Below are 26,275 nucleotides of genomic sequence, written 5' to 3'. Positions count from 1 at the left end.
CCATTTAACTCTATCTTTCCATCTTTGATTTACTTATCATGTGCATTCCTTACACTTTATCTTCAAACCTTCATTCCTTTTGACCTGAGAATCTGTGACACTTTGGCAAACACCTAAGACAATTCATTGAGGGCTAAGAATAGGCAATCCATCCTGGCCATGACTACAAAATTCAAAAACCCTCAGGAACATCTGCATGCATGTGACCTTCCAAGGCCTGTCTCATGTACCACGTTGTGATGACACATGACGTGAAAGACATGATCTCTGAACAAGGAACAGGACATACATGTTTATATCCTTTTAAAATAAATATTTTACGTTACCCAAATTATTACATTTCAACTCATAAATTTTTATCTGAAAAGAAAGACCTTGGGTTGTGCTACATGAAAGCACCATGGTGACATCCACATGCCTTGCTCAAAGCCATTAGCAAAGACAGCAGGAGCCCCATAATGTTGGAAGTGGTCAGACCCGACTTCCAGCAGTGAGACTGGCCAGCACTCCCAGGCCCATGACCGCCCCTGGTGCATGTCCACCACCCTCCCCCAGCCAGAGACCGTCCTATCCTAGGCTCACCTTCTTCATCTCCTTGAGGTTGGGTCTCCAGCGCTGGAGCTGACGCATCATCTGAATTCAGAACGGAAAAGATTTGCAAGGAGACTACAATTATGAGAGTAAGTTCAGTAAGTGTGCATACAGGATGGAAGCTGAGGGCTTGCATATACCCCACACATCACCCAAAACCACCACCCCAGGGGCACCCATGAGTGGGGCCGGTCAGGGGCTCCCCTGAAACCACACAGGGCACCTGGTCAGCTGCCACTGGACAGTGTCGGCAGCCTGGAAACAGGGCCCCTGAGGGAAGTGCTGGGTGGGCTGCCAATCCCTGGGAGTCAGAGCAGCTCAGGACAGGGGAGGAAGAGACAGAAATAATATAAGCCAGGGGACACAGCAGTGGGAAAGGGGACTCACATCAACAGAGTCAGCGAATTGGGGTGACCAAAGACAGAGACGGCTGGGGTGGACTGGGGGAAGCTGGATATGCTTGCTCTGCCCCCACCACCGTTTTCCCGAGTACAAGGCAGGGATCAAAGAATTGTACACTGAGTTGCTGCCCTATGCACCCCTGACCATCAGCCTCTCCATCACCCCTGCAGGAGCTGGGGTAAGGGCTCATGGAGGGACCAGAGTCCACGTCACAGAGCGGGGGAACGGTGTGCATTAGAGAACCGCTCTACATCATTTCTTTGAGGCAGATATTCCAGGGGATAGTCTTTATTAGTAGAAAAACAGACTGTGGGGTCCCCAGTAAAGCATAAGGTTCTAGAGGGTTCCGAGACATGGTAAATGAGCTGCTGGAAGTCTGCTCTGAGTAAGTGGGGCCCCTGCAGGGGAGCAGTCCAAGGCATTTGGCGGGGCCCTCAAGAGCCAGCCTGGTGCCTTTCACTCAAGCTTTCTCATGTGATTTTGTTATATAATAATTTCAGGATTAAAATACAATAAACAGTGGGAGAGATAAGGACTGGCCACAAGGCTTATCTGTGATTCATGACTTTCCCAGATGTCTGAGGAATAAAAATGAAGTTTCTCATAAATTCTTTCTGGGGGAAAACCGAAAAGCTTTTTTAAAAACCTTAACATGTAACAATCTTTGGGGAAAATAAAAAGCGTGCTCTCTGTCAGAACACTCAGAATGTCATGTTGCCTATTTGAGAAACCCAAGTTCTAACACTGAGAGTAACTGGAAACCCATCAAACATCTTGTAACCTCCTTCCAGAAACAAAACTTAAATGGGGGTCATATCTATAGTGCACTTAACATGTTTAGAAGTCCTTTGAAATGGCACCAATCAAGTACATTATTAGTGTTGTACATTTTTACTGAGGCCAAGGCAGGTGACCACTATGGGACCATCAGCTTATTCCCCAAATCAGTGGGTCCCAGCCAGCCTGAAAACTCAGCCCAGCTCACCCGCGGCAGGTGAGGCTCAGGGCACCATGGGAAGGACGATGGTGAGGGAGCTGCTGCAGGCCTCCCTCCAACCCCACCCCCAACTCCAACACCAGGGGCCCTTGTGTTTCCCCGCCCTCCCTCGCCATCAGCATGACCCACTCCACCACCACCCATGCTCTGGGTCCCTGTGTCGTTCTGTCTCAACGTAACAAATGCATCAGTGTCTACTGATATCAGACTTGAGAAAATGAATCAAACCGTGGAGAGCTGTGTGCTTTCTGTTTTTCCCTACAAGACTTTGCAAGGCCTCATTTTGATCCACAAGCCAGCTGTGTGGCTTAATTTCAGGTATTTTCTCTGTTGTGCGCATGTCTGTAGATCAAGAGCCTTCAGCAGAAGGAATATATTCCTGCCTTAATTTCTGTGCCCACATACCAATTCCCTAGGGATTTTTTTTTTTTAACTTTTACAGCAGGTTGAGCATGTGCTACGAGGCCTTGCATCAGGAAACCACATCTGAAGCAGTATTTCCTTTGTCACCTCTACCCCTTGAGCATCTGATGGATGTTTGTCACATGAATATTGTCCCTTCTTCCTCTCTAGAAAATACTGACATGTCCCCCCTGGGACCTTACAGACCCAAATCCAAGCTGTTCATCTAACATTCTTTTGCAAATGTAAATGTTCTCTCTGGCCTGCATTCTGACTCTACCTGCCACCATCTTTCCCCTAAAAAATGTGCTACTTTCCCCAATTATCAGGTTGTTCTGTCCTACATCATACCCATCCCTACACCCACACCCTTCCATGCTCACCCACCGCCTCTCCTTTCATGAGACTGCTCTACCCATGCTCCCACCAAACCCTCCTCGGGCACTGTCCTCACAGGCTGACACTGTCTCGTGTGCCAGGTGCATGTCACTTGTATTTATCTTCATAACACACAGGCACTCTACCACCTTCCCAGGGCAGAGACAGTCCCCACCATAACCTCAATACATGCTTAAAGAAATGGACTTGAGTGAAACTCAGGTCTACTTGGCTTTGTATCACTTTTCTTTATTATTGGGTCATATACTACAACTTACATCAGAAAAAAAAAAAAAAAGAGTTGCCTAAAATTTTGGTACTAAATCACTATCTTCATTTGTCTTGAAAATGACTTCGGGGGATCCCTGGGTGGCTCAGTGATTTGGCGCCTGCCTTTGGCCCAGGGCGCAATCCTGGAGTCCTGGGATCGAGTCCCGCATTGGGCTCCCGACATGGAGCCTGCTTCTCCCTCTGCCTGTGTGTCTCTGCCTCTGCCTCTGCCTCTCTCTCTCTCTCTTTCTGTGTCTATCATGAATAAATAAATAAATAAATCTAAAAAAAAAAAAAAAAGAAAATGACTTCTGACTTTAAAGGCCAATGTAGAAAAAAAATAGAAAAATAAATAAATAAAGGTCAACGTAGGATAAAGGCAGAACACACATCACTGGGTCTACAGGATGATGGCTGCGGGAAGCGCAAAGAGTAAAGGTGGGACTCATGAAAGGTCATGGTGGGCACACCATAGCCTGCGTAAGATGAACCAGGTGCTATGGAGTGGTTCCAAAAACAAATGACTAGCTGCTCTACCTCATTCATGTTGGCCCCAGTCCCAGAGGATGTGACTGTCCTAGGTGGGAAGCGTACCTTCCTCTTTCTCATGAGGAAGCACTGAGATGTCTTTCTCAGCTACTGAGAAAGCTAATGTCTTACATTCTGAGCTAAATGTAAATGACTCAATGACTGCCATGCTTCAGATCTATGTGTGGAACCCAACACCAATCTGGAGCCCTCCCCACAGGTACAGACTCCAGGAAGCACCTGCCAGCATCTACAGGTGGTCCCAGCACAAGTCATGCCGGAGAGGCCCTTAGGTGGGCATGTGGGGGTTATACACCCAGCACCTGCAGGTCCCTGGCAACCCTAAGGGGTGAATGCATGTGTGTTGAACGAATAAGTGACTAATTGTGTCAGCTCTCCCTAACATGGAGTCCACACTTAAATTTTAACTTCAGGCATGGATCAAATTAGCTGTTATATATTATCATCAGGGAAATTTAAGATAGTTACCTGTTTTTCCTGTGCCTTCTCGTTGGGGTAGCTTTTCATTTATGGAACCTAAAAGGGAAAATAAGGAATAAATTATTTGGGGCTCTCGAATGGTCATCAGTAGTTGTTATGCAAATATCAGGTTCCATTTGGATTAGTTTACAGTGCTTTTCTAGTTAAATTACTCAAGGCATCTGGGACCCTGAGGTGGCTTGTATCTGTAGACACAAGCCCTCAACTAGTAAACCAAGGTAGGTTCCCACTCGTGCTGCTAACTAGCTGGCCATGTACACGAGGACATATACTCTTCAGTGTGCAATATGTCATAGTTTCTTCACTCGAAAAGTGTCCTAATTCCTTTAACATGCATTGCCATGTTGAGGCAGCAGAATGAATTAGAGTTAAAAAGGAAACATTTTTTTAAAAAATAAAAAGTCATGCAACCAAAGATAAATAAAATCCTGGTTTCAGTTGGATTTTGCTCTATAGGAAAGAAAATTGAGGAGCTTTCTGTAGAAGAATGCAGGAAACAAGCTCAGGCTGTCGGAGTGATTCATGAGAGTGTCTGTAATATTTATGTTACACTGAGAGGTTTGCATCACAGATGTGAGGTGTGGCTCTCTCTTCCCCATTAGCTCAAAACTCAACAGGCATAACTGTTTTTCTCACTTTATCACACCTACTCGGAAGAACAAAAACAGAAAATTCTGTTCAGCATGACTTCGGAGTTTACCTGCCGATTGTGTTCAGAATCGTCGATGCAGGATTCATCTAGAATTACCACAGTCTCACGCTGGCTTGCACTCCTCCGTGAAAACATCTCATGACACAGAACGTGAAACCCATTACTTGTTTGACAATTTGGAATGTGACTTTGAAATACAAACCATCATTTATGCTGAAGATATAAACTTTATGACATTTAATAATATTTTTCCTGTTTCTTAGAATATAGCAGCAATACAGTTGCACATGTACCAGCAGTTCATCACAGGAAAAGATGTCACAGGACAGAGAGTTAACACGACCATGCAGAGACTATTCATTTTATCGAAATATCGGCGGAAATCACATGAAGGGGATGGGTCCTCACACCCTTTGCCAAAACTAAGTGAGCAGGTTTACTTCGGGGAACAGAATGCACACACAATAGACATGCATCTAGCAGCACCAACTTCAGGAAAGCTCAGAGGGTCCACAGTGGTTTCCAGCTCAGGTGGAAACACACCCGATCCTCCTGCCCTGAGTCTAAGAAACAAGTGGGCGACGTGCATTTGGAAATTTCACGTGCCAGTGAACAGAAAGGACCACGGTGAACCTAACTCTCCATGTGACATCAGAGGGGTGCTCCCTGAAGCTGGCCTCTGGCTCTTTCCCTGCTGCTGCTCTTGCCACTAGGGGAACGGCTTCTAGGCTTCAAAACCCAGGATTCTACTTCTGCTGAGAACCCCCTGGGGCATGAAAGGGACCCCACTGTGTAGCCTTCTCCTAAAGCTTTTGAGGCCCTACTTGGCCTGCTTCTCCCTTCATGCCTCTCTACACAAAACCAGATTTCTTAAAGAGCTTAAACGTCTTTAGTCATCAGCTTACTGTTATCATGTGTTTCTGCAATGAGTCAAAAAATGTTTTCTACTTGTGACTGGAAATGATAATATTTCAGTAATATTTCTCAATATGACTATTCAGATTCTAATATTCTAAGCTAAATGTAAATGTCATGCATAGTAATTCCACGCCCCACATGAGAGCCTCTTTGCTGGATTAAGGTAGTATTGTGACATCTAAGGATTGAGGACCACAAGCTGTGGATTTGCACTCTGAGAGGCTGGGGCCCCAGGGGCATCCGGGGAGCATCTCCCTGCAACCCCGGGTGCACTTTCTCCCAGAACAATCCCCTCTCGGCTTGCTCACTGGCCCCCCTGAATTCATTTGGCATTTACTCAAACCAGTCGATACAAAATTATCCCATCTTGTTCTTAAATAGTAAGACGTGATTTTAGAGCAGAGTCAGGTGTCCTTGGTAACCTGCTCCCTGATTCAAGTGTTGCGCAACAGAAGACCCAGAGACACTGTTTATTTCATCTTTCAACTGCCTCTGGACAAAAAGCCTCCCCCAGATCTCACTTCCTTCCCTGCAGTGTCCTGTCCCCGGGAAGTGGAAGAAGGCTGAACATCACTGTCCACACAGCAAAACCACTATGCCGACCAGAATCTGTGAATCCAAAACCAGAAGCAACTCTTACTTTTTTCCTACAGTTTTCTGGAGAAAAGCATTTGTTGAAGAATTCCCAAGAATTTGGGACAGGTGAGATTCTAAGATGTAGGTGCAGAAGAGGGCACCTGGGGGACAGTGAACAGCTCTGTGAGCCACGGGCTGGCCGGCTACACCTGCAAGACCTGATCACGGCTCATGGACATGAACACCGCTCCTCGGATTCCTTTTTCCAAGGACACAGGTGAATTCCCTCCATTGGTGAGATCTTATCCCATTTAAATGCTCTTTTAAAAGAGGTGGCAATTCGGGTATGCGTAACTGGTGGAGGAAACCACAGAAACACAATGCGGGGAGAACTATACCCACAGTTTAAGGGAGAATAGCATGAGCTGTAGTTCTGAGCACCTGGTTCAAGTCCAGCTGCATGCAGGGATACCAGCTTTTTGCTGGAACAGCCTGGACCAGCCTGGACAGAAGGTGCCATGTCCTGCTGAGAGCTGGAGGTCCCAGCCAGCTCCTTCCCCAGCGCCAACTGCACCCTGGTGTGTGAGGCCTGGGCAGAAGGGAGAGGGTTAAGGAGGTCACCCAGGGCAGGCAAGCACATGTCTAACATGCAGAGTGGATGGCCCCCACAGGGCCCAGTTAAACAAGCCACTGTAAGTTATCCGTTTCTAGAAATCACATAGTTGAGTGCAGATTTACAAGATCGCATGGCTTTGTTTCAGAAAAAAGGAAAGAGTGAGAAAAAAAAAGACAGAAAAGGAATAGAAGGATTAGGGCCTCTGTTTCTCCTGTATTTTCTGGACATGTGTCTCTTTGCTGCAACTCTGAGTAACCCAGTAGACACTGTGCTCTCTGAAAGCAGAGGGCCAGAGAGCCTGCACCAGTGGTTTCACCCCTCCAAACCCTTCCTTCCCCACCATGGTACAAAACAGTGGGCTTTTCTCAGGAGCTGGCTGGTTGTTTCTGCCCCTCATTCCCAGCCAGCATCACCATGAATGATCTCGCAAATACCGCAAGGCAGAGCGGCTCAGCGGGGAAGACAGAAGCTGGGCTGGAGAACAAACTCACTACCTGCCAGCTCTGTGACCCTGTCAGGTGGCTTCATCTGCCCCAACCTCCATTCCCTCATCTGCAAAATGGGCAGTGTCAGGAGTATCTGCTCCCTGCCCGAATGACGACATGAGAGAAATCAACAGAAAAGAAGCACACAATGAACATTCACTTAAAATATCTCAGGTGTGAGATCCCTCAGTGATGGCTCAGTGGTTGAGCATCTGCCTTTGTCTCAGGTCATGATCCCGGGGTCCCAGGATTGAGTCCCACTCAGGGTCCCTGCATGAAGCCTGCTTCTCCCTCTGCCTGTGTCTCTGTCTCTGTCTCTCTCTCTCTCTCTCTCTTCTCTTGTGTCTCTCATGAATAAACAAAATCTTTAAAAAATATATTTTAAAAATCTCAGGTGTTCTGTCACCTATCTGTTGCATATCCCACATGTGGCCTCTGCCTTCACTCAGTATTTTATATGCAGAGGTGGAGACAAGGTCTGCACACAGCAGAAAGCAATGCTGTCTCCACTCAGAGCACATGGTCAGCCAGGGCCCCAATGAGCCTGAGTGATGTCAGCCTCTCTCCATGACCACTTCCACTCATTCATTTAACACATGCTCATTGTGTGCTAGACAAAGCACTAAAATGTTTCATTTACTTTGGGGAGATAAGCATAAAATGGAAATTAATGAAATAATTTATATTACATTTGTGCACGGCTAAGCTATAAGTTCTTACTGTGTGTTGGTCATTGTTCTAAGTACTTCACATGCATTAAGTCATTTAATGCTGACGACAACCCGAGAAAGTGCAACCATCATTATGCCCATTATACAGATGAGGAGACTGAGGTCTGGAAGGTGCCTAACAGGCCTCAGCTTGCTTAGCCAGCCAGTGGCAGGGCCAGGATCCATGTCTGCACTGTTAGCCTTTGGGGGAGCTGAGCAGACAGGCAGGCCCCTGAAGAAGATGGAAGGGTGAACAGGCCCCCCAGCTAGAGGGGATAGCAGCATGAGTTGAGAGCAAGGCTGGCAGTGCAGTGGGGCATGGCATGTCCAAAGGAATATTCTACGAGAGTGCTCTGCAAGCTCCTTCTCCCCATTATTCTGTGCACATTCTCAGTTTATGAGGACATACCTCCCCGGGTGGGGACTTTCCTATCATCTTGGCCTCTGCAGAGTCTAGTGTGGTGCCTGTGCATGGAAGAGCCTGCATCAGAGTCAGGATGCCGGAGCGTGACCTGGGAAGGCTGGCAAAGCCTCTCAGCATCAACAGCACCTCTGATCTCAGGTCCACTGACCCTCCTACCAGTGAACAGCCCAGCGGTGGGAGAACGAGGCCAGAAAGACTGAGCATAAGATGCAGGGGGTGCCAAGCCCAGGATGGAAGCTGATGTTGATGTCAAAGTGCTTGGAAACCCGCCAGTCCCGCACTGCTCTTCGGTCAAAGGTCAGGCCTACAGAGGGTGACAGGCATAGTCCTATGGTTGAGCCAACGTGCACAATGAGAGCTGCCTGCACTCAATTTTTAATAAATCAGTAGGGCACAACGCCTGCCTGCGTTACGTCCCGGGATTGTTGGGACACCCAACCAACCGCATGAACACCGGTGTCAAAGTTGAGAAACAGGAAAGTCCAGAGCACAACATGACCTTCCATAGATCATTCCATGACTTGCAAAACATTGTTGGGCAGCCACCACAATGGTGTGCTGCCCCACCCCTCCCACGTGGGACCTGATGCTGTGAATTACATGTGTTCTCTACTCTTGCCCTGTAAGACACACGCCAGCATCTAACCAGGCTTGCAGTCTTCCTTAGGGCAACACGGCAGCTTACCACCATGGTAGTGGCTCATCTGATTCAAAACCAATTAGATTATGATGCTTACTAGGTCTTAGTAGATGGTGCAGGAGCCTCATTAGTGAATCCCAAATCTTGCCTGTATGAAATACTAGATATTATGCACCTATTATATACAGACTATAACAGTAGGAAGGAACACCTCATACTAGCTAAGTGATGGTTTTCTATACACCATGGTTTTAATGACCATAGTTTCTGTTACATGTCTGAGGAATCCTGGCTTTAGGGTAATCACAGAGAGGGGCCCCTGGGTGGCTCAATCGGTTAAGCATCCGACTCTTGATTCTGGCTCAGGTCATGATCTCAGGGTCGTGAGATCGAGCCCCAGGTTGGGCTCTTCATGGGGTACGGAGCCTGCTTGAGATTCTCTCTCTCTTCCTCTGTCTCTGCCTCTGCCTCTGGCCCTCCCTCTATCCTGCTGTTTTGTGTGCACTTTCCCTGTTTCCCTTTTAAAGAAAAAAAAGAAAATTTCCATAGTCTGGAAATTGTATCAGGAAATTTACCTACTCTGTGTTGGCTGTTATCAAATCATTATTTTTCTCTCTTTAGGGATATAAAATGAATTTCCTCAAAACTTTGAAAATTGTCAAGAGTCCCTGACGATTTGTATTTTAGTCTAAAGCAAATGTCAGTGAGTGATGTCTACACTGCAGCCTAGCAGCCACAGTCACCCCTCTCTGGTTCTCACCCCAGGGGCCCACGGGTTCTGTCCTTGTGCACCTTCTACTCTTGTTAAAGCTGTCTGATCTAATTCCCTTGCCAGTGTGCACTGAAATGTTTTACTTTACTATCATTTTTCAGGAAGAGAATTGTTAAGCCAAGAGAAGGCATTTTTGGGGAAAAGACAGCTCCTTCTAATCTGTAGACTTTCTGGTTCACACAAAGCAACTCTGAATTTGCATTTCAATAATTTGTACAAAGAAATACTCCAGAGACTTGAGAAGCCAGCTGTGGCTGTGTTGTTGATTTCAATATTTGGAAATTCAGTTGTTCTGGATGTTTCTTTCAAATTCCTCCGCTGGGGACGCCTGGGCGGCTCAGTGGTTGAGCGTCTGCCTTTGGTTCAGGGTGTGATCCCAGGGTCCAGGGATCAAGTCCCACATCAGGCTCCCTGCAGCGAGCCTGCTTCTCCCTCTGCCTATGTTTCTGCCTCTCTCTTTCTGTCTCTTATGAATGAATAAATAAAATCTTTTTTTAAAAAATCCTCAGCTGTGCAAGTTCCTTCATTTAGTGCCAGGGAAATTCATGAGTGAAAAATGAATAAAACAGCTTCTGTCTATAAAGTGAAGATTTTCAGAAAGGATTAGGATGTTCAAGGACACATGAAGCCCCCCCCCCCCCCTTTCAGGGAGAGGCCAGAACTGTGGGCATTGTGGACAAATACGAGGATCATGGTTAAGCTCATGTAGACACTGCATCGAGAAGCTCTCTGATCTCACCTGAAGGCCTCTATGGTTCAGGCATGGACCATCCCAAACCCAAAGGGAGAAGCTGCTCAGATAAGCAATCAGCCCCAGGAAAGAACCACTAACTCACTCATCCCTCTCAGCAGAAATGCAAAGCCTCTCATTGACACCAAAGGAGAGATAATACTTGATGTGATAAAACGCTCCGGGAAATGAGCAGGGCCGGAGAGCTGACTTTCTGCCCTGCACCACGAGAAGGCGCTGGAACACGGGGAATGGGGACGCCAGGTTGAACATGACCCCTGTCCTGCTCCGGAGAACTCCCCCCATGACCGACCCTGGTTTCAGAAAGGGGTGCGCTGGGCGGCACTCAAAGACCTTCAGTCATATAGTGGGATGTGTCCCCTCCTCTGCTCTGCATCCCCAGCTCTGTAGCTGACTTCAAACACATGCCTCAAGCTGAGCGACATACAAAGATTCCTGGGATATTGTAAGACGGAGAATTCTTGCATGTACGTTCAGCTTACAGCGTCTCGAAGTGCTTTGTACTCTTGCCAGGAATAAGCTCTTGGCCAAGGTGCGTCGTTACAGAAGGGAGATGAGATTAAAAACCCTGAAGCGATTTCCAAATAACAGCGAAGAGAGGAGCTACAAAAATCCTCCCTTGGAGAAAAGTCCTTTGTTTCTGAGTTCTACTCTGCCCCCAGCAATGTTAGTCTTCAAATCTTTAGAAGGAAGAAGAAAAGAAGAAATCCTTACAGAATAAATATAAATCAGAGGCGTGCAGATGGAGACACGTTGACCTGGCTCTTCCCCAGCGTAGAGGACAGCGGGGGGTGGGGGCAATGCTCGGTGGGCTCCCTGTCATTTCCTTCATCCCCTGAGCATCTCCCAAGCAGGAGAAGACCGCAAGCACAAACCCATCTGCAAACCCAGGGGTCTAAGTCAACAGGGCTCGGTGAGCATATAAATCTGCAAGCCATGAGCAAGAAACACCTGCTTTCAGGCAGGGCAAGGCCTGGAGTACATCTGGATGCAGCTCAAAGAGCAGCTTTTTGGTCCCAAATATTTCTCAAGGCCGTGTGCTGTCTGCCATCGACACACAGGCTCTCCCTAATCCAGGAAGGGAGAGTGCTCCCCCCATCCTGCACGCACCCCTCCCATGCCCGCCTTGGAACAGGCCCAGCAAGGAGCAGGGACTCTCCAGAATAAATGGTGTGAACAAGACCATTTTGCCCCCTCTTTATGTCAGGCCAACGTGTTCCTCTTTTCTAGAACTGTCTCCCCGTCACCTGTCCACGTCCTCGGGCAGCGAGCTACCCCCCAAACCCCCCCACCCCGAGTGCCTGCAGCTCCCACTTGACTCACCCAGCCTGTGACGCGTGTGGCTGCAGAGCCCTCGACAGACCGTGTGTGCCCTGCCTGGCAAACGCTCCACAACAAACGAATTAGCAACAAACGATGGGTGGATTCCTTGGGAGAAAGGTAGCGTGGATGTTCTCTGTGAGCACTAGGTTCACGGGTCACGTACCCCATGATTTACTATAGCAGAATCTTATCAGTGCATTAGGGATCACCACATTCCATCATTCAGCCGTTGGGAAGTGGGGGTCAACAGGGGTGGGCAGGCAGGACCTGCCACCCCCAAAAGTGCCCCTGCACTGAACCTCTGCCTCTGCCAGCCTGAGCGCCACTCACTCAGGGGCCTGGCTAGGAAGATGAAGCCGACCACTCACTTGCTGCGAAAACCTGAGTGCAGCACACACCCCAAAGTAATCACCCTTGATTACCGCTGATGACAGCAGACGGTGGGTTACCAGAAGCCCCGTGGAGTCAGTGTGGTGGGTGGAGAGCAGCACGTGGCTCCCAGTCCTCTTGGCACCATGCCGAGGCCTGGAAAAATCTACCACGTGCTCACAGATCTCGAACCTGGAGCTCTAAGTAGTCTAAGTAAAGACTGCAAGGCCCGCGAATTTCCATTCTCGGATTTGGCAGAAAATGTGGGCTCTAGAGACAAAAGATACAGTTCTAAATCCCAGGTCTATCGCTTACGAGCACAGAAGCCCCGGGGTAGAGTCCTCACCTGCAAAGGGAAGGCGACACCACTTCTGATCAGGCCGCTGTGACGCCAGCACCTGCTGGGTCCCCGTGAGCGAGCACAGCTGCCGCCTCCACTCCCGGAACGCCACGGATGCCCAACACTAATGCTGGCCGTGCCCAAATCCTCACGTGCACCTCTTCCACCCCACCCTGCCCTCCAGCCGGGGTGCATCTTTTCTCACCCAGCCCCTCAGCTCCTACACATCCACCCCTTTCCCTGCACCAAAACCCTCGGGGGATGACATTGTAGATGCATGACTCTAGGGAGGATTTAAGTCTGTGTACTACTTTCTCCAATGATATTTGCATTTTGAACTTTTTTAAATCTCCTTAAATCTGTGGAATACTGCACTCACACGTAAAGAACATAGACATACAGCGTGGTACACTGTCGTTAAAGATCCAGAGAAACAGCGTCCAGGGCAGAAGGAGTCACCACGTCCAGCCTGGTCTCTGATCAGGGGCCCCCTCCCCGCCTACAACCCCTGTCCTGATCCCACTGTAACCCCTGCCTCGGTGTCCTTGTGGCTTTCTACCCAAACACATTTCTGCAAGTGCAAGAGCTGAGTTTTGTCTGGTTTTGAATTTTGAATAGACTCCTGCGTTCTGCGCTCTGGTGCTTCCTCTCAGGACCCCGGGGGAGCCACGTGTGTGTAGAGACCGAGCGGGCCACGTGGCCCATCCAGTCAGGTACCACGGATGCGCATCCACTTCCCAGATCCGGTTGTTGTAACAAACGCTGCTCTGGATGTGTCGGAGCATGTCCCCTGCTGCGAAATGCTGAGTGCACGTCTCCGGAGTCATTCACATCCCATTACCACACGCGGAGGACAAGCTGATTCTGCCTCAATGGCACCAGCAGCCCAGAAAGTTCCATACTTTCATGTCCTCACCAGCACATCGTACATCACTTTTTCTCTGCCGCTGGTCGGGCGGGTGTGTAAGGGAATCTCACTGTGATGTCATTTGCATTTCCCTGGTGCTAATGAGCCTGAACCCGTTCTCCTATGTTCACTGGTCATTAGGGTTTCCTTCCTATGTAAAATGCTGCCTATTCAAGACTTTTGACCATTTTTCTGCTAGACTGTCTTATCTCACTTTCCTTATCAATTAATAGGAATCTGGGTATTTTTGTATTAATGGCTTATAATCCAGAATTATGAAATAAAGGATGCTGCCCCCTTTTGAAGGTCCCTCTGGGAGAAGTGAGAACGTGGAGGATTTGGGGGCAGGGGCTCTTCTCCGAAATCGCAAACCTGTGGATACCTTCTTCACTCCCCTGTGGCCTCATGGCGCGTTTGCATGTGTTCATAATAAGCACACATACGCACATTCTAAGTGACAGCTCCTGTTTATGGCTCTGTTTTCAGCCTCCTGTCCTGGTTTTCACAGTTTTACAGTGTGTATTTATAGGGGAAGCTTGATGTGAACTCCAGGGCGAAAGATAACTGTTGAACCCTGAGACTAAGTCAATTTTAATAAACAGGATGAAAGCCACTCTCATCATTTACAGCGAGTAGATAACACACACCAGACACAATACACCCCAGCTGATGTACCAGTGAAGGGAGGAAGATGTACCTAAACAAGACCCTGGCTGTTTGCAGATGAAAAAGTGTGAACCCCTGTGGTGCGTGTCACCATCACCACCCCACGCAGCGAAGCCCTCTCGCCCTGCTTGGCTGCATTATGTATGAGGCTCTGTCAACAGCTAGGAAGAAGCTGAAGTGTATTATGCAAAGGTTTGCCATAAACTCTTCATGCATGCATGTGTGAGCGCATGTGTGGGACTGTGTGTGTGTGTGTGTGTGTGTGTGTGTGTGTGACTGAGCATTAGGAGTCTGTGTGTGCACCATGCACATGTATGGGAGCTCGACCGTCCCGAAACTCCCTGGGCTCAGACGTTCTCAACAACTCCCCACAATGCTGCAGCTTCTGAGCACAGGCATCTGCTCTCCCACACACACATTTGTGTGGAATCAAAGCATGACTGCAGCTGGGCGCCCATAGACCTTTCCCGAAGTACCCTGCAAGTGATGGAATGTACTGGTCATATCAGCAGGTATGAGGTGACCCTGGCCAGGCATCTTGAAGTCACAGCCCCTAAACTGAGGCCCAGAGGTGAAAGGGACACTCACTTGCAGAAAGCAAGTCTGAAAGGAGAGTAGGCCCCAACCTCACTGCAAGTCTGACCTGAAACACTGAGTTTCCCCACTGTTCCCACACAAGAAATACCAGAACCATCATGTGAATCAAACAACCCGCACGGCCAGTGTGAAAATGGAGCATTTCTATATGGTCCAGTTATAACTACTGGTACCTGGTTTAAGAAAAACGCGAAAATGGACAGTACAGTGGTTTGATTCCAAAAACAAAATACTAGTTGGAAAATGTAAGGAATTCAGCCAATTTTGTCCCAGTTTTTCAATAAAGATCATTCAGACGCAACTTAATTTTCTAACAGTATCATTAAAATCACAGAAACAGGTATCCTCCCTGCTTTTTCCTTCGTGAAAATAAGGCTCGACGCCGAGCGGTGCCCACACGGCTGGAATAAAACGCGTATGTGAAGGTATCTTCCAGGGTGAGGGACGCATGCAGAGGCAAATAGCATGTGTTAATTTTCCTCTTTCTCTCATTTATTCCATGAGTTCGTAAAAGAATTATTAGGTGCAAATGTTAGCTCACTAAAAATATTTGTCAGCAATTTTTAGCTCTTGGATAACAAGATAGTTTTTTTTTTAAATAAATATGTTTTAATTTCACGTTATGCACACCCTGTGGCTTTTAAGTGATGACCAGTTGCTGGAAATATTAGGTTTCATGTTACTGTTAATTACAGATGTCATCATGCTGAAGCACTTAGGCATTCTGGCCTGTGCCTTGGCTCCTGGCGTAAACGTCTGAATCATGAACAGAATTCCTAATTATAAGATGTCTGACCTTAAAAAAAAAAAAAAAAAAAAGTCTAGAAGTAAATCCTAAGTGCAAATGTTTCAATATTTTACATGAAAAATCAGGAACACGCGTTGTGCTTCCCTGACCGTTGTCCTAAGTCCACTGTAGGAGCCTTGATGCAGAGACCATGAAGCCCCTTCACAGGTGGTCTGATGTGTCCCCCAGCCAATTAATCACAAGTCAAGCTGTAAAACAGTCTCCACCAAAAATGATCAGAATCATTTATATCATTTGGGGTAAAAGAGTAAAGGAAGATGGACTATTTCATAGGCTATACTCCTGACAGTATTTTCACTTTCGGTGGATCAAGCCCCCTTCTGAGTAATAAAAGAACACAAACTGTCTGGAAATGGACTTACAGGGAATGACCCTCTTTTTCTTTTCAAACATATACATATAAAACCATAACTTTTCTTTTTCTTTTTTTTTCCTTTTTTTTTTTTTTTTTTGGCAGAGGAAACATGTGGTCATTTTCACCACTGACTCTAGTCCTTGGGGTCATTCCTAAAACACTAAGTCCCGAATCAAAGAACCTATCATAGTTCAGGCCAGAGTTTCCATTGGTAAAGGAGTCTTAAAAACATTTTTCTACTGTATTTTAGGCTTTGTCCAGAGACACAAACCCAATGCCTGTGATGCCTCACAACCACCTGCACTGGATTTCTTGTGCATTGTGAGCAGACACGGGTGGGTGACCAGAATGACAGTGGCCAGTTGTCAGTAGGCGGCCAGCCGGCCTGTTTGTGGACCTACCAGGGCACCGGGGCGTCTTGTGGGCCACGGCTGTGCCGCTGACTGGCCTCCCGTTGGGTGTGACGCACCAACAGTATCCGGTGTAGCTGTGACACTGCACCTGGAGGACAGCAGAACAGGGAGGTGAGCTTGACAGTACTGCTGGGCCACAAACCTCTCCCCTCACTGCATCATTCAGTGAGACACACGGGGTGGCCCCAGGCCCCGGGACTTTAGAGAGCACCCCCACGGCACTTGTGCTGCGTGCCAGTGCGCTGGCCACTCTGCTGTCCAGGATGTTCACCCGTCTGAGCTAGAGCCACGTCTCATGGCAAGGCAAGAGGCTGGGCCCCAGGGACTCCACAGGCATGCTCAGCGGCCCCTGCTGTGCTGCAGCAGAAGTAAGGAGAGGGGACCGCATCACTCCCTCCCCTTGGGGTCTCCTGGGGGAGTCTACCCAGCATTCCTCCACCCACCCAGGGTCTCCCCAGCATCCTTCCTGCCCCCACCAAGGTTTCCCTAGCATCCCTCACCCACCAGGATCTCCCTAGCACCCAACCCCCTCAGGGTCTCCCCGGCATCCTTCCTGCCCCCCAGTGTCTCCCTGGCATCTCTTCCTCCCAGGGTCTCCCCGGCACCCCTCCCTCCCAGGGTCTCCCTGGCATCCTTCCCTTCCAGGGTGTCTCTAGTATCCTTCCCTCCCAGGGTCTCCCCAGCATCCCTCCATCCCAGGGTCTCCCTAGTATCCCTCCGTCCCAGGGTCTCCCCTGCATCCCTCCCTCCCAGGGTCTCCCCAGCATCTCTCCCTCCAGGGTGTCTCTACTATCCTTCCCTCCCAGGGTCTCCCCGGCATCCCTCTATCCCAGGGTCTCCTTAGTATCCCTCTGTCCCAGGCTCTCCCCAGCATCTCTCCCTCCCAGGGTCTCCCTGGCATCCCTCCCTCCCAGGGTCTCCCCTGCATCCCTCCCTCCCAGGGCCTCTCTAGTATCCTTCCCTCTCAGGGTCTCTCTGGCATCCCTCCCCTCCAGGGTCTCCCCAGCATCCCTCCTGCCCCTGGCCCCATCCACACCAACTGGCCAGAGAGGACCCTTCCTGCTGTGGCCACCTCCGCCCGCTTCTCCTGCCCTCCTCCCTCAGGCTCCCAAAGGCCGAGGGGTGATTGTTGTACACACACACACAATTCGGTCCTTATGGGAGGGCTCCCAGCAGATCCTACTTTGTTTCTCTGCTGAGGGCTAGGATGGTTAGCACCGCCACCCTCAGGACCGGGACCAAGGGGCACATGCGCGGGGCCCTCTCCCGGTGGAGCCCTGGCCCCCTCCCACAGCCCCCCACCCTGCTGCTCCGGCACAGAGGCCCCAGGGCACATGGTCACCTGGCTGTAGGTGCCGTCGTCGTTGCATTCTGGGATGAACACCTGCTGTAGCTCCTTCCGGGCCTGCTCCTGCGTGTACTTCCTCTCGGCCACACACCTGGATACGTCTGCAGGAGAGAGCAGAACAGAGGCGGCACTCACGCGACTGGGGGACACACGTGCTGGAGCCCCTGTGGCATGCAGGGTGCAGGCCGGAGGGCTCCCCGAGGAAGGTGGGCCTGTGCGGTAGGAAGAGCGGGGTGTGGTCTACATGGAGCGAGCAAGGCCAGGGCGGCTGGGAGAAGGCCGCTGGGCCATCCTGCCTCGAGGTGGATGTGCTCTCCTGGAGAGTGAAGAAGCGCCTGCTGTGGTGCGGCAGCTGCACACGCGCTTGCTGTGGGCCTGGGTGTGTGAGTGCACCAGGTGAGGACACACCCAGGGGCCAGGTCCAGAAGTCCCGCTAGGGGCTGACCCAGTGCCCTCTGGCCTGCGCTGTTCCAGCCCAAAGCCGCAGGCCCAGGGGACCAGCCCCTTCTGAAGACCCCCTTGGCCAGGAGACCAGAGTGGCCCTTGTGTCTGTGTCACCCAGTCATAGGGTCTCAAAGCGATACTGAGGTCCTGCCCCTTCCACCTGCAAGCAGAAAATCTGACGATAAGTCAGATAAAAAATCAAATATCCTCAGCCCTCCATCCTCTCTGTCCTACACTTTCAGGCATTTGTGTTAACATCTCTATTACATAATTCAACAAAAAGGGCTCCGTTCCTACCGCTCCTTAGGGAGCTATCTCCTGGAACCAAACACATTCATAAAAAAGGAAGAGTCTACCCACATGTGAGTGTGTCCAATCTCTCTGCACATGAAGAGTTCAGGAACCCAGACCCTCAAACCAAACACGGAGATGTGTGTGTGCATGAGGGATGCACTGGCATGGGAGCGAGGCCCCTCTGCCATCCCCACAGCCTGCACCCACAGGCCTACAATGTCTGGGACCATGAGGTACATTTGGTGACGCCCGCTGTAGGCACCAGGCCTCCAGTGAAGGGCGCGGAGCTGTGAGCCCCTGGGGTCCCCTGTGTGTCCACCACGGGCCTCTCGCCCCAGAAGGCCACCGCAAGTTTGTTTCCCTTCCTCGGGCCATCCTATGATGGAGCTCATTTGAGTTTTAAGACTTGAAAAGAATGGCTTTCCCAATTTTTCTAAAGTGTTTCCAGATTTAAATAACAAGTTGTCTAGATCTTAAAGGCCCTCTGGACTCAGAGAGATGCTTCTTCAAACGTGTCCCCTGGCCAGCGTCTTTAGATGGTGACTTGATTGCCTGGTAGTAGAAACGGCTGGCTGGCTATGACAGTGCCATCTGGGCACCCGCTCCAGGGCCCTGGGCCGTGGCCACAGCTCCAGCGGCGTCCGTGTGCTGAATATAGACCCTGCGTGGAACATCCTTGTCTCAGGCTTGCGTGGAGTCGTGGATGCAGGCCGCTCCGTGCATTAGGGGCTTGTACACTGCAGAAAATGGTCTTTCATCCGGGGCTCACATCCCGATCTACATTTTGGCCTGGCCAGCCAGCACTCAGCAACATGTGGTTTTAATGCAGTCTGTGTTTTAGCTGAGGACAAATCACTGCTTTGCTGGACTTCTGTCCTCATTTTTTTAGTATAACCTGTGGTTTGACTGTCTAAAAGGAAAAGTGATACGACCTCCAGCTTGCAAGGTCCCCACCAGCGTACAGATGGAATCACAAATCGTATCTAATATTTGAACCGTCATCGAACATGCCAGAAAGCATAAACTTTCCAAACAACTTGTGGACCTTATTCCTGGTTTGGATGCCTTCCTTCAAAGACTTTGCACTCACCGCCGCTCGGCTAGTCCTCTAACAGGCAGCCCTCACATCGGACACAAGATTAAATTCCAAGTTTTCATCTGGCACATTGCTGACCGTGTAGCCACAGGGAACGAGACAGCAACACGAATCTGCAGTCTGTGTCAGCCATCCCTCAAAAATAAAAGTGCTGTGTGCCTGCACCACCTGTAGATATTCTAAATCAGGCCCTTTTCCATGGAGAAGAGTCTGGACGGCAGCCCACCAGGTCAACTCTACTCAAACATGCAAAAACACCAGGAATTTCACCCAAAAGTAGTAACACCTCCTTTTGTTCTCTTTAGTTTGTTACTTGTTTTTTTTTTTTTAAGATTTATTTATTTATTTATTTATTTATTTATTTATTTATTTATTTATTTATTTATGATAGACAGACAGAGAGAGAGGCAGAGACACAGGAGGAGGGAGAAGCAGGCTCCATGCCTGGAGCCCCACACAGGACTCGATCCCGGGACTCCAGGATGGCACCCTGAGCCAAAGGCAGGCGCTAAACCTCTGAGCCACCCAGGGATCCCCAAGTTTGTTACTTGTTTTACTACAGTCAGAACACTGCACGTGAGATCCACCTTTCTAACAAGTGGTTCACTACGGTGCCATGTCCCTGGTGACCCTGGGTAGGCGACACGTCCCCTGTGTCCTTAACTTTAAACCCTCGCATGGTAAGCGTATACACACTTGGGCTAAATCAAACGCCTCTCTTTACAGAAATCCAAGTAATAAGCTCAGCGAGATGAGAGGCGAGACTGAACGTTTTCTGGTTGGTGACTCGGTCTGATTTGAGCCTGGTGCTGTGTGATCTCTGAGGTCCAGACAGACCTCACGGCGGCAGCTCGTGGCCCAGTGCAGGCCCAGCACGGACCAGGCTGGCCTCAGAACAGGGGAGCTGGATGAGCAGAGGCTACCAGACAAAGCAGGCACGCTCTCTTGGGGCGGTGGCCACAGAAATGCTGGCCCTACGAGTGACATGCCTTTTATTTGTATTGGCATCCAATGAAGGCAGACACTGTGTTTCAAAGGTTGTAATATTTTATCCACCCATAATTTTGAAGGCCAGACTCTGAGAAAAATTAAGGATTCTGTGCTGCAAAGCTCTTAGCATAAATAGAACATTCTTTTTCCCTCCTTAATATAGGTGGATGTGCTGTGATAAAAGACCAGCAGGAAGGGCAAGGCACCCCGTCCGCCCATCCAGCGCAGGTCAGCTAGGGCAGCCGTGTTGTAAGTCTTGGCCAGAGCACTCTAGGACTGGTGGGGGAAAGAAACAGAGTATCCCTTTTAAACGAGTATTATCATTTTAAATGCAGAGAGATAGAAACAAATTATAACAGGAAAACCTTTAGTACATAATCGGAGTTGCCAAGTCATACAGGAAAAAAATTAGATACACTGCAAACTATTGCAAGAATATATTACTCAGTTTTGACAGCGTTTATACACGAAAAACTGATCACAACCATCTGCACGATCATGGATAACCACATGTATCAATGCATCAAAACAGACCATTGTGAAGCCATCACCAAGTCCCCTTTACCAATCTGAGTGCAACCTGCCCAGGACACACCGCCCGACACTATGCTGAGATCCTCCTGGTCTGCTGATGAATGTAGGCATTGTTAAGGCAGAGGGAGGATTTGTTTCCACAAAACATCCTAAAAAGTTCTGTCGAGGTACTGATGGCAGCTCGAACGTGAAAGCAATGGTGCTAGCTCTAGTCCTGTCTACTTCGCTCAGAAAAAAGGACATTTCTAACGTCGGACCTATTGGAATGCCATCAAAGAGCTAAGGTAAATGTGAGTTGCATAGGGCTTCTGCAAGAGACAAACACAGATATGATTGAAAGTCCTAGCACAGGGCAGCCCCAGGTAGCTCGGCGATTTAGTGCCGCCTTTGGCCCAGGGCGTGATCCTGGAGACCCGGAATCGAGTCCCACGTCGGGCTCCCTGCTTGGAGCCTGCTTCTCCCTCTGCCTGTGTCTTTGCCTCTCTCTCTCTCTCTCTCTCTCTCTCTGTCTCTCGTGGATAAATAAAATCTTAAAAAAAAAATCCTAGCACACCCCGTATGTCGTGCCTGCCTCGGATAGCCTGCTGTGGGCAGAAGGAAGTGTAGCTGAGGTGTGGCAGGTGCCGACAGGGACCCAGTCTAAAAACTGGACAGAGAGTCACACACACATACACACAGGCATGTGCACACAGAGACACACACATGTACACAGACACACTGGCACATATACACACACACAGACACACGAGCATATGCACATGCAGACACATACATGCACAGATACACTGGCATGTGTACACTCAGACACACAGCACACACACCTTCATATACATACACACATGTGCATGTGCACACATGACTCACAGATACACACATGCACACACCTACATATACATATGCACAACATACTCAGACACATACATGTGCAGACACATACATGCACAGACACACACCCACATGCACATACACACATATGTGTACACACAGGTACATGCACAGATACACATGCACATATATACACACATGTGCATGGAGATATACATGCACAGATGCACACAGATATACACACATGCACACACACAAACACACACACAGAGATATTCATGAGTGTGTGCATGCACACACACACACACACACACCTACATTCTACATAGACTACTTTTATGGGAAAATCTGTTTTATTGAAGAAAATAACAGCAGGCTATCAACTAATTTATAGTAACTGAACCACACTCTGATCCTGCTGTTTTCTATGTGTTCACAAAGCCTCCAGGCGAAGCTCCACATTGCCCTGGCTTCCCAAGGCAATGTCACCAGAAGCCTAAGGAAACAGCAGGCGAAGGGAGTTTCTGAGCCTGTTTCATGACTCCCTGCATGTAAACCAAGGCTCGTTAGGAACAACTCTTAGTGTTCATCGGATCCCACTGCCCTGTCAGAGAGCCGAGAGGCTGGTGTGGACGTGTGGCCCCCGGCCAGTCGGTGAGAGAAACAGCAGGTGCGCCTGGGCCCAGCCCCCCTCGCACGGGTCTGTGATTGTCGCCCGTGAGAGCAGGCCTCAGAGCACCAGGAAGCCTGCAGGTGCAGGTGCTGGCACCTCCCCTCCCTGACCCCGACCAGCAGCATGAGGGCTCTGACAGCCACGACTCCCAGCATCCACATGGGGAACCAGCAGCGAGGAGAGGCCACACGATCCTCGCGCCCCACGTGAGGGGTCCGAAGGCTGCAGGACAGTTACTCCTGTCAGGTTTACATCACATTTTCGATAAAATTAATGTAAAAATAGAGGACGTTCATGGCAACACCCAACCCAATACGGAGTGACATAGCCCTCTGGGCTTCACAGAAATCCCACCTGACAGCCTGGCTGGTTTCAGGGAGGATGAGCCCCGCTGAGGCTCACACACCACCACCGCCCAGCCCCCCCACCCGCCCCCCCGCCAGCCTGGGATGCAGGTGCACAGAGCTAGGGCTGCCCTCCTGTCGGGGTTGTCAGACCACAGCAGAACCCAGTGTCACCAAGCAGCCCCCTGGTAGGCTGCCCTTGGATGGCATGTCTGCAGGGGAAGGTGCTGGGGCCACTGGAGTGCTCTCTCCTTCAAGGCTGGGGGCTCCGCTGTGTGTTCTTCATCGTCAGAGGGTCCCCCGTGCATATGCATCAGCCCCCACACGGCTGCTCCCACTGCCACCCACAAGCCCCACATGGCCACCCATCTCTGCAGAGCTGCGGGGAAGGTTCCAGGACAGATGGCAGTGGCATGAGGCCTCTGCAGGGGCCACACGGTCCTGGGGACACAGGGTTTTCCAGAACAGCAATAAGATAAAGGCTTTGTCACAGCACAATGACCAGGGACGGAAGGCCCTAGAAGCACATGTTCAGCCTTCTACGCCAGTAATAATTACTGCTTGTCCGGAGGAAGCCCTGTGTATGTGTCACTCGGGGTTCTCGATGGGAAAAAACAAGACTCTGAAACCTCAGCAAACACAGCAGTTATTATGAATGAGAACCATTCATCTGTCCCTGTTGTGAGGATGCAATCTGCCTCCACAGTGACACTGCGGAGGTCCCACACGTCCTGGCCCGAGTGCCGTGGGCTCAACAGGGGCGCTCGCTGGGGACTCGTTGAGGGTTCCCCGTGGGCTCGTGGACACTGCAGCCTCGCTCAGGCGGTCACGACAGAGGACCGCAAGATGCTGGCAGCAGACAAGAGTGGGGCAGGATCAGGAGCATTTTGTAACGATGTTTACCTAGAGGCCACACGAGGAGGTCCCCTTCCTCAGAAACTCCTCGTTCAGGATCCCTGGGTGGCTCAGCGGTTTGGCACCTGCCTTTGGCCCAGGGCGTGATCCTGGGGTCCTGGGATCTGAGTCCCGCATTAGGCTCCCAACGTGGAGTCTGCTTCTCCCTCTGTCTGTGTCTCTGCCTCTCTCTCTCTCTCTCTCTCTGTCTCTCGTCTCTCATGAATAAATGAATAAAATCTTAAAAAAAAAAAAAAAAAGAAAGAAACTCCTCGTTCATGGGATTCCCCAAGACAGCTATCCCTGTGAGAGTTCCATTATCACTTTGTTTCTAGAAACCTCCACAGACTTCCATGCCTCCTGGCATTAGACTCTTCTTCTTCTTCCTTTTTTTGGGGGGGGGCGGGGGTGGGTTTTTTTAATTCAATCTCGGAAATTTTGTTGAAAAGAAAGACAGCTCTAATTGTCTCAGATCAAAAGAAAAATATTAATATGTTTGCTAAGTTCTGAAAACACAAACTCCACAGATTTCTAAGAAAATATGAGAAACATCCATCAGCGTAAACCACTGCATTTCTACTCAAGGTCAACAGTTAGGTCATAACATCGAAATCATCAAACATTTTAACCCAACCTAATTAAATATGGACTAAAATATTTTAATTGTTGTTTTCAAACTAGTACATTTGAAACAGACAGGCCTATGGAACCCAGTCCCCAGTCCATGAAAATGCCCTCAAAATATGCAGTTTCCCATCTGTGGAATTGACCCTATGGTGCACTAGCCTATTTCAATGCTGGGAATGATTTAGAGAAAAAATCCGGATGGTTATTGGTATCACATGAAGTGGTGTAAAGGGACATTCGGTCTTGTGCACCCTCTGTCCCAGTCAGACAAGCAAGCTTTTGAGCTGGCTGTGTTTCGAATCTGCAATATCCATGCCCTTAGGTGATGGGGGTGGGGGGTAGCAGCATACTCGGCCCTGTGGCAGCAGGATTCCTGTCCCTGGGCCACATCTACCCTGGTGCTCACCTTACCTCCTCCCACTCACCAGGAACCACCTTCTCCCTGTCGGCACCCTGGACAGCTTGGGTGTTGCCTGCTGGACATCGAGGGCAGGGTTGGTAAGCGGAACTTCTACCAAGGCATCCAAATTTTTGTCAGATTGATGTGTTTGGAACAAGAACACACTAATTAGACACAGAACAGGAGGAGCAGTCCTTACACAGATGCCACTTCTTTGATGCCAGGTTTCTATAAACCGTGATCAAACTGCTTCCATGCTGAGGCCCATTGCAAATCATTTTTTTAGAATTCCAGGATGGTGAACAGCGTTATATTAGTGTCAAGTGTACGATCTGATGATTCACCAATTCTACACATTACTCAGTGCTCATCGAGACAAGTGTGTTCCTTCATCCCCATCACCCGTCTTCCCCATCCCTCCATCTCCTATCCACTGGTGACCAGCAGTGTGTTCTGGAAAGTTAAGAGTCTACTTCTTGGTTTCTCCCTCTTCCTCCTTTTTTTTTTTTTCCTTTGCTCATTTGTCTTGTTTCTTAAATTCCACATATGAGTGAAATCATATAATTGTCTTTCTCTGACTTATTTGACTAAGCATAATACTCTCTAGGTCCTTCCCATCATTGTAAATGGCAGGATTTCATTCATTTTGATGGATGAGTAATATTCCATCGTATATACAGATCACATCTTCTTTATCCATTCATCAGTCGACGGACATCTGGGCTGCTTCCATAATTTGGCTATTGTGGATAGTGCTGCTATAAACATAGGGATGTGTGTATCCCTTTGAATTAGTGTGTTTTTGTATCCTTTGGGTAAATACCCAGTAGTGTAATTACTGGATCATAGGGTAGCTCTATTTTTAACTTCTTGAGGAATCTCCATAACATTTTCCACAGTGGCTGCACCAGTTTGCATTCCCACCATCAGTGCACGAGGGTTCCCCTTTCTCTGCATCCTCGCCAACACCTGTTGTTTCTTGGGTTGCTGATTTCAGCCATTATGACATCTCATCATGGTTTTGATTTCATTGTTGAGCATTATTTCACATGTCTGTTGGCCATCTAGATGTCTTCTTTGGAAAAATGTCCGTTCATGTTTTCTGCCCATTTTTTATTGGACTATTGGGGGTTTTGGTGTTGAATTGTGTAAGTTCTTTATATATTTTGACTACTAACCCCTTATTAGATATGTCATTTGTATGAGAGACTCCTAACTCTGGGAAACGAACTAGGGGTGGTAGAAATGGAGGTGGGTGGGGGGTGGGGGTGACTGGGTGACAGGCACTGAGCGGGGCACTTGATGGGATGGATGAGCACTGGGTGTTATTCTATATGTTGGCAAATTGAACACTAATAAAAAATAAATTTAAAAGACAAACAAACAAACAAACTCAGATGCATGTCAGTCAGGAC

The 26,275-nt window shown here is 49.1% G+C and overlaps 1 protein-coding gene across 1 annotated transcript in view; it reads right to left on the bottom strand.

Moving 5' to 3' along the window:
* The window catches only part of SMOC2 (SPARC related modular calcium binding 2), a 158,482-nt gene that overhangs the window by 84,253 nt on the left and 47,954 nt on the right, over positions 1-26,275 (bottom strand). The window contains exons 3-6 of the mRNA NM_001177803.1: positions 17,734-17,840; positions 16,380-16,479; positions 4,058-4,105; positions 583-633 (exon numbers count right to left, since the gene is read on the bottom strand). Of these exons, the coding sequence (NP_001171274.1) occupies positions 583-633; positions 4,058-4,105; positions 16,380-16,479; positions 17,734-17,840 (306 nt within the window). The remainder of the gene's footprint in view (positions 1-582; positions 634-4,057; positions 4,106-16,379; positions 16,480-17,733; positions 17,841-26,275) is intronic.

This window comes from Canis lupus, chromosome 1, assembly GCF_011100685.1.
Source record: "Canis lupus familiaris isolate Mischka breed German Shepherd chromosome 1, alternate assembly UU_Cfam_GSD_1.0, whole genome shotgun sequence".
In the NCBI taxonomy this organism is placed as follows: Eukaryota; Metazoa; Chordata; class Mammalia; order Carnivora; family Canidae; genus Canis; species Canis lupus.
The sequence above is the reverse complement of the archived record's forward strand: the minus strand, read 5'-3'. Positions and strand labels throughout refer to the sequence as shown.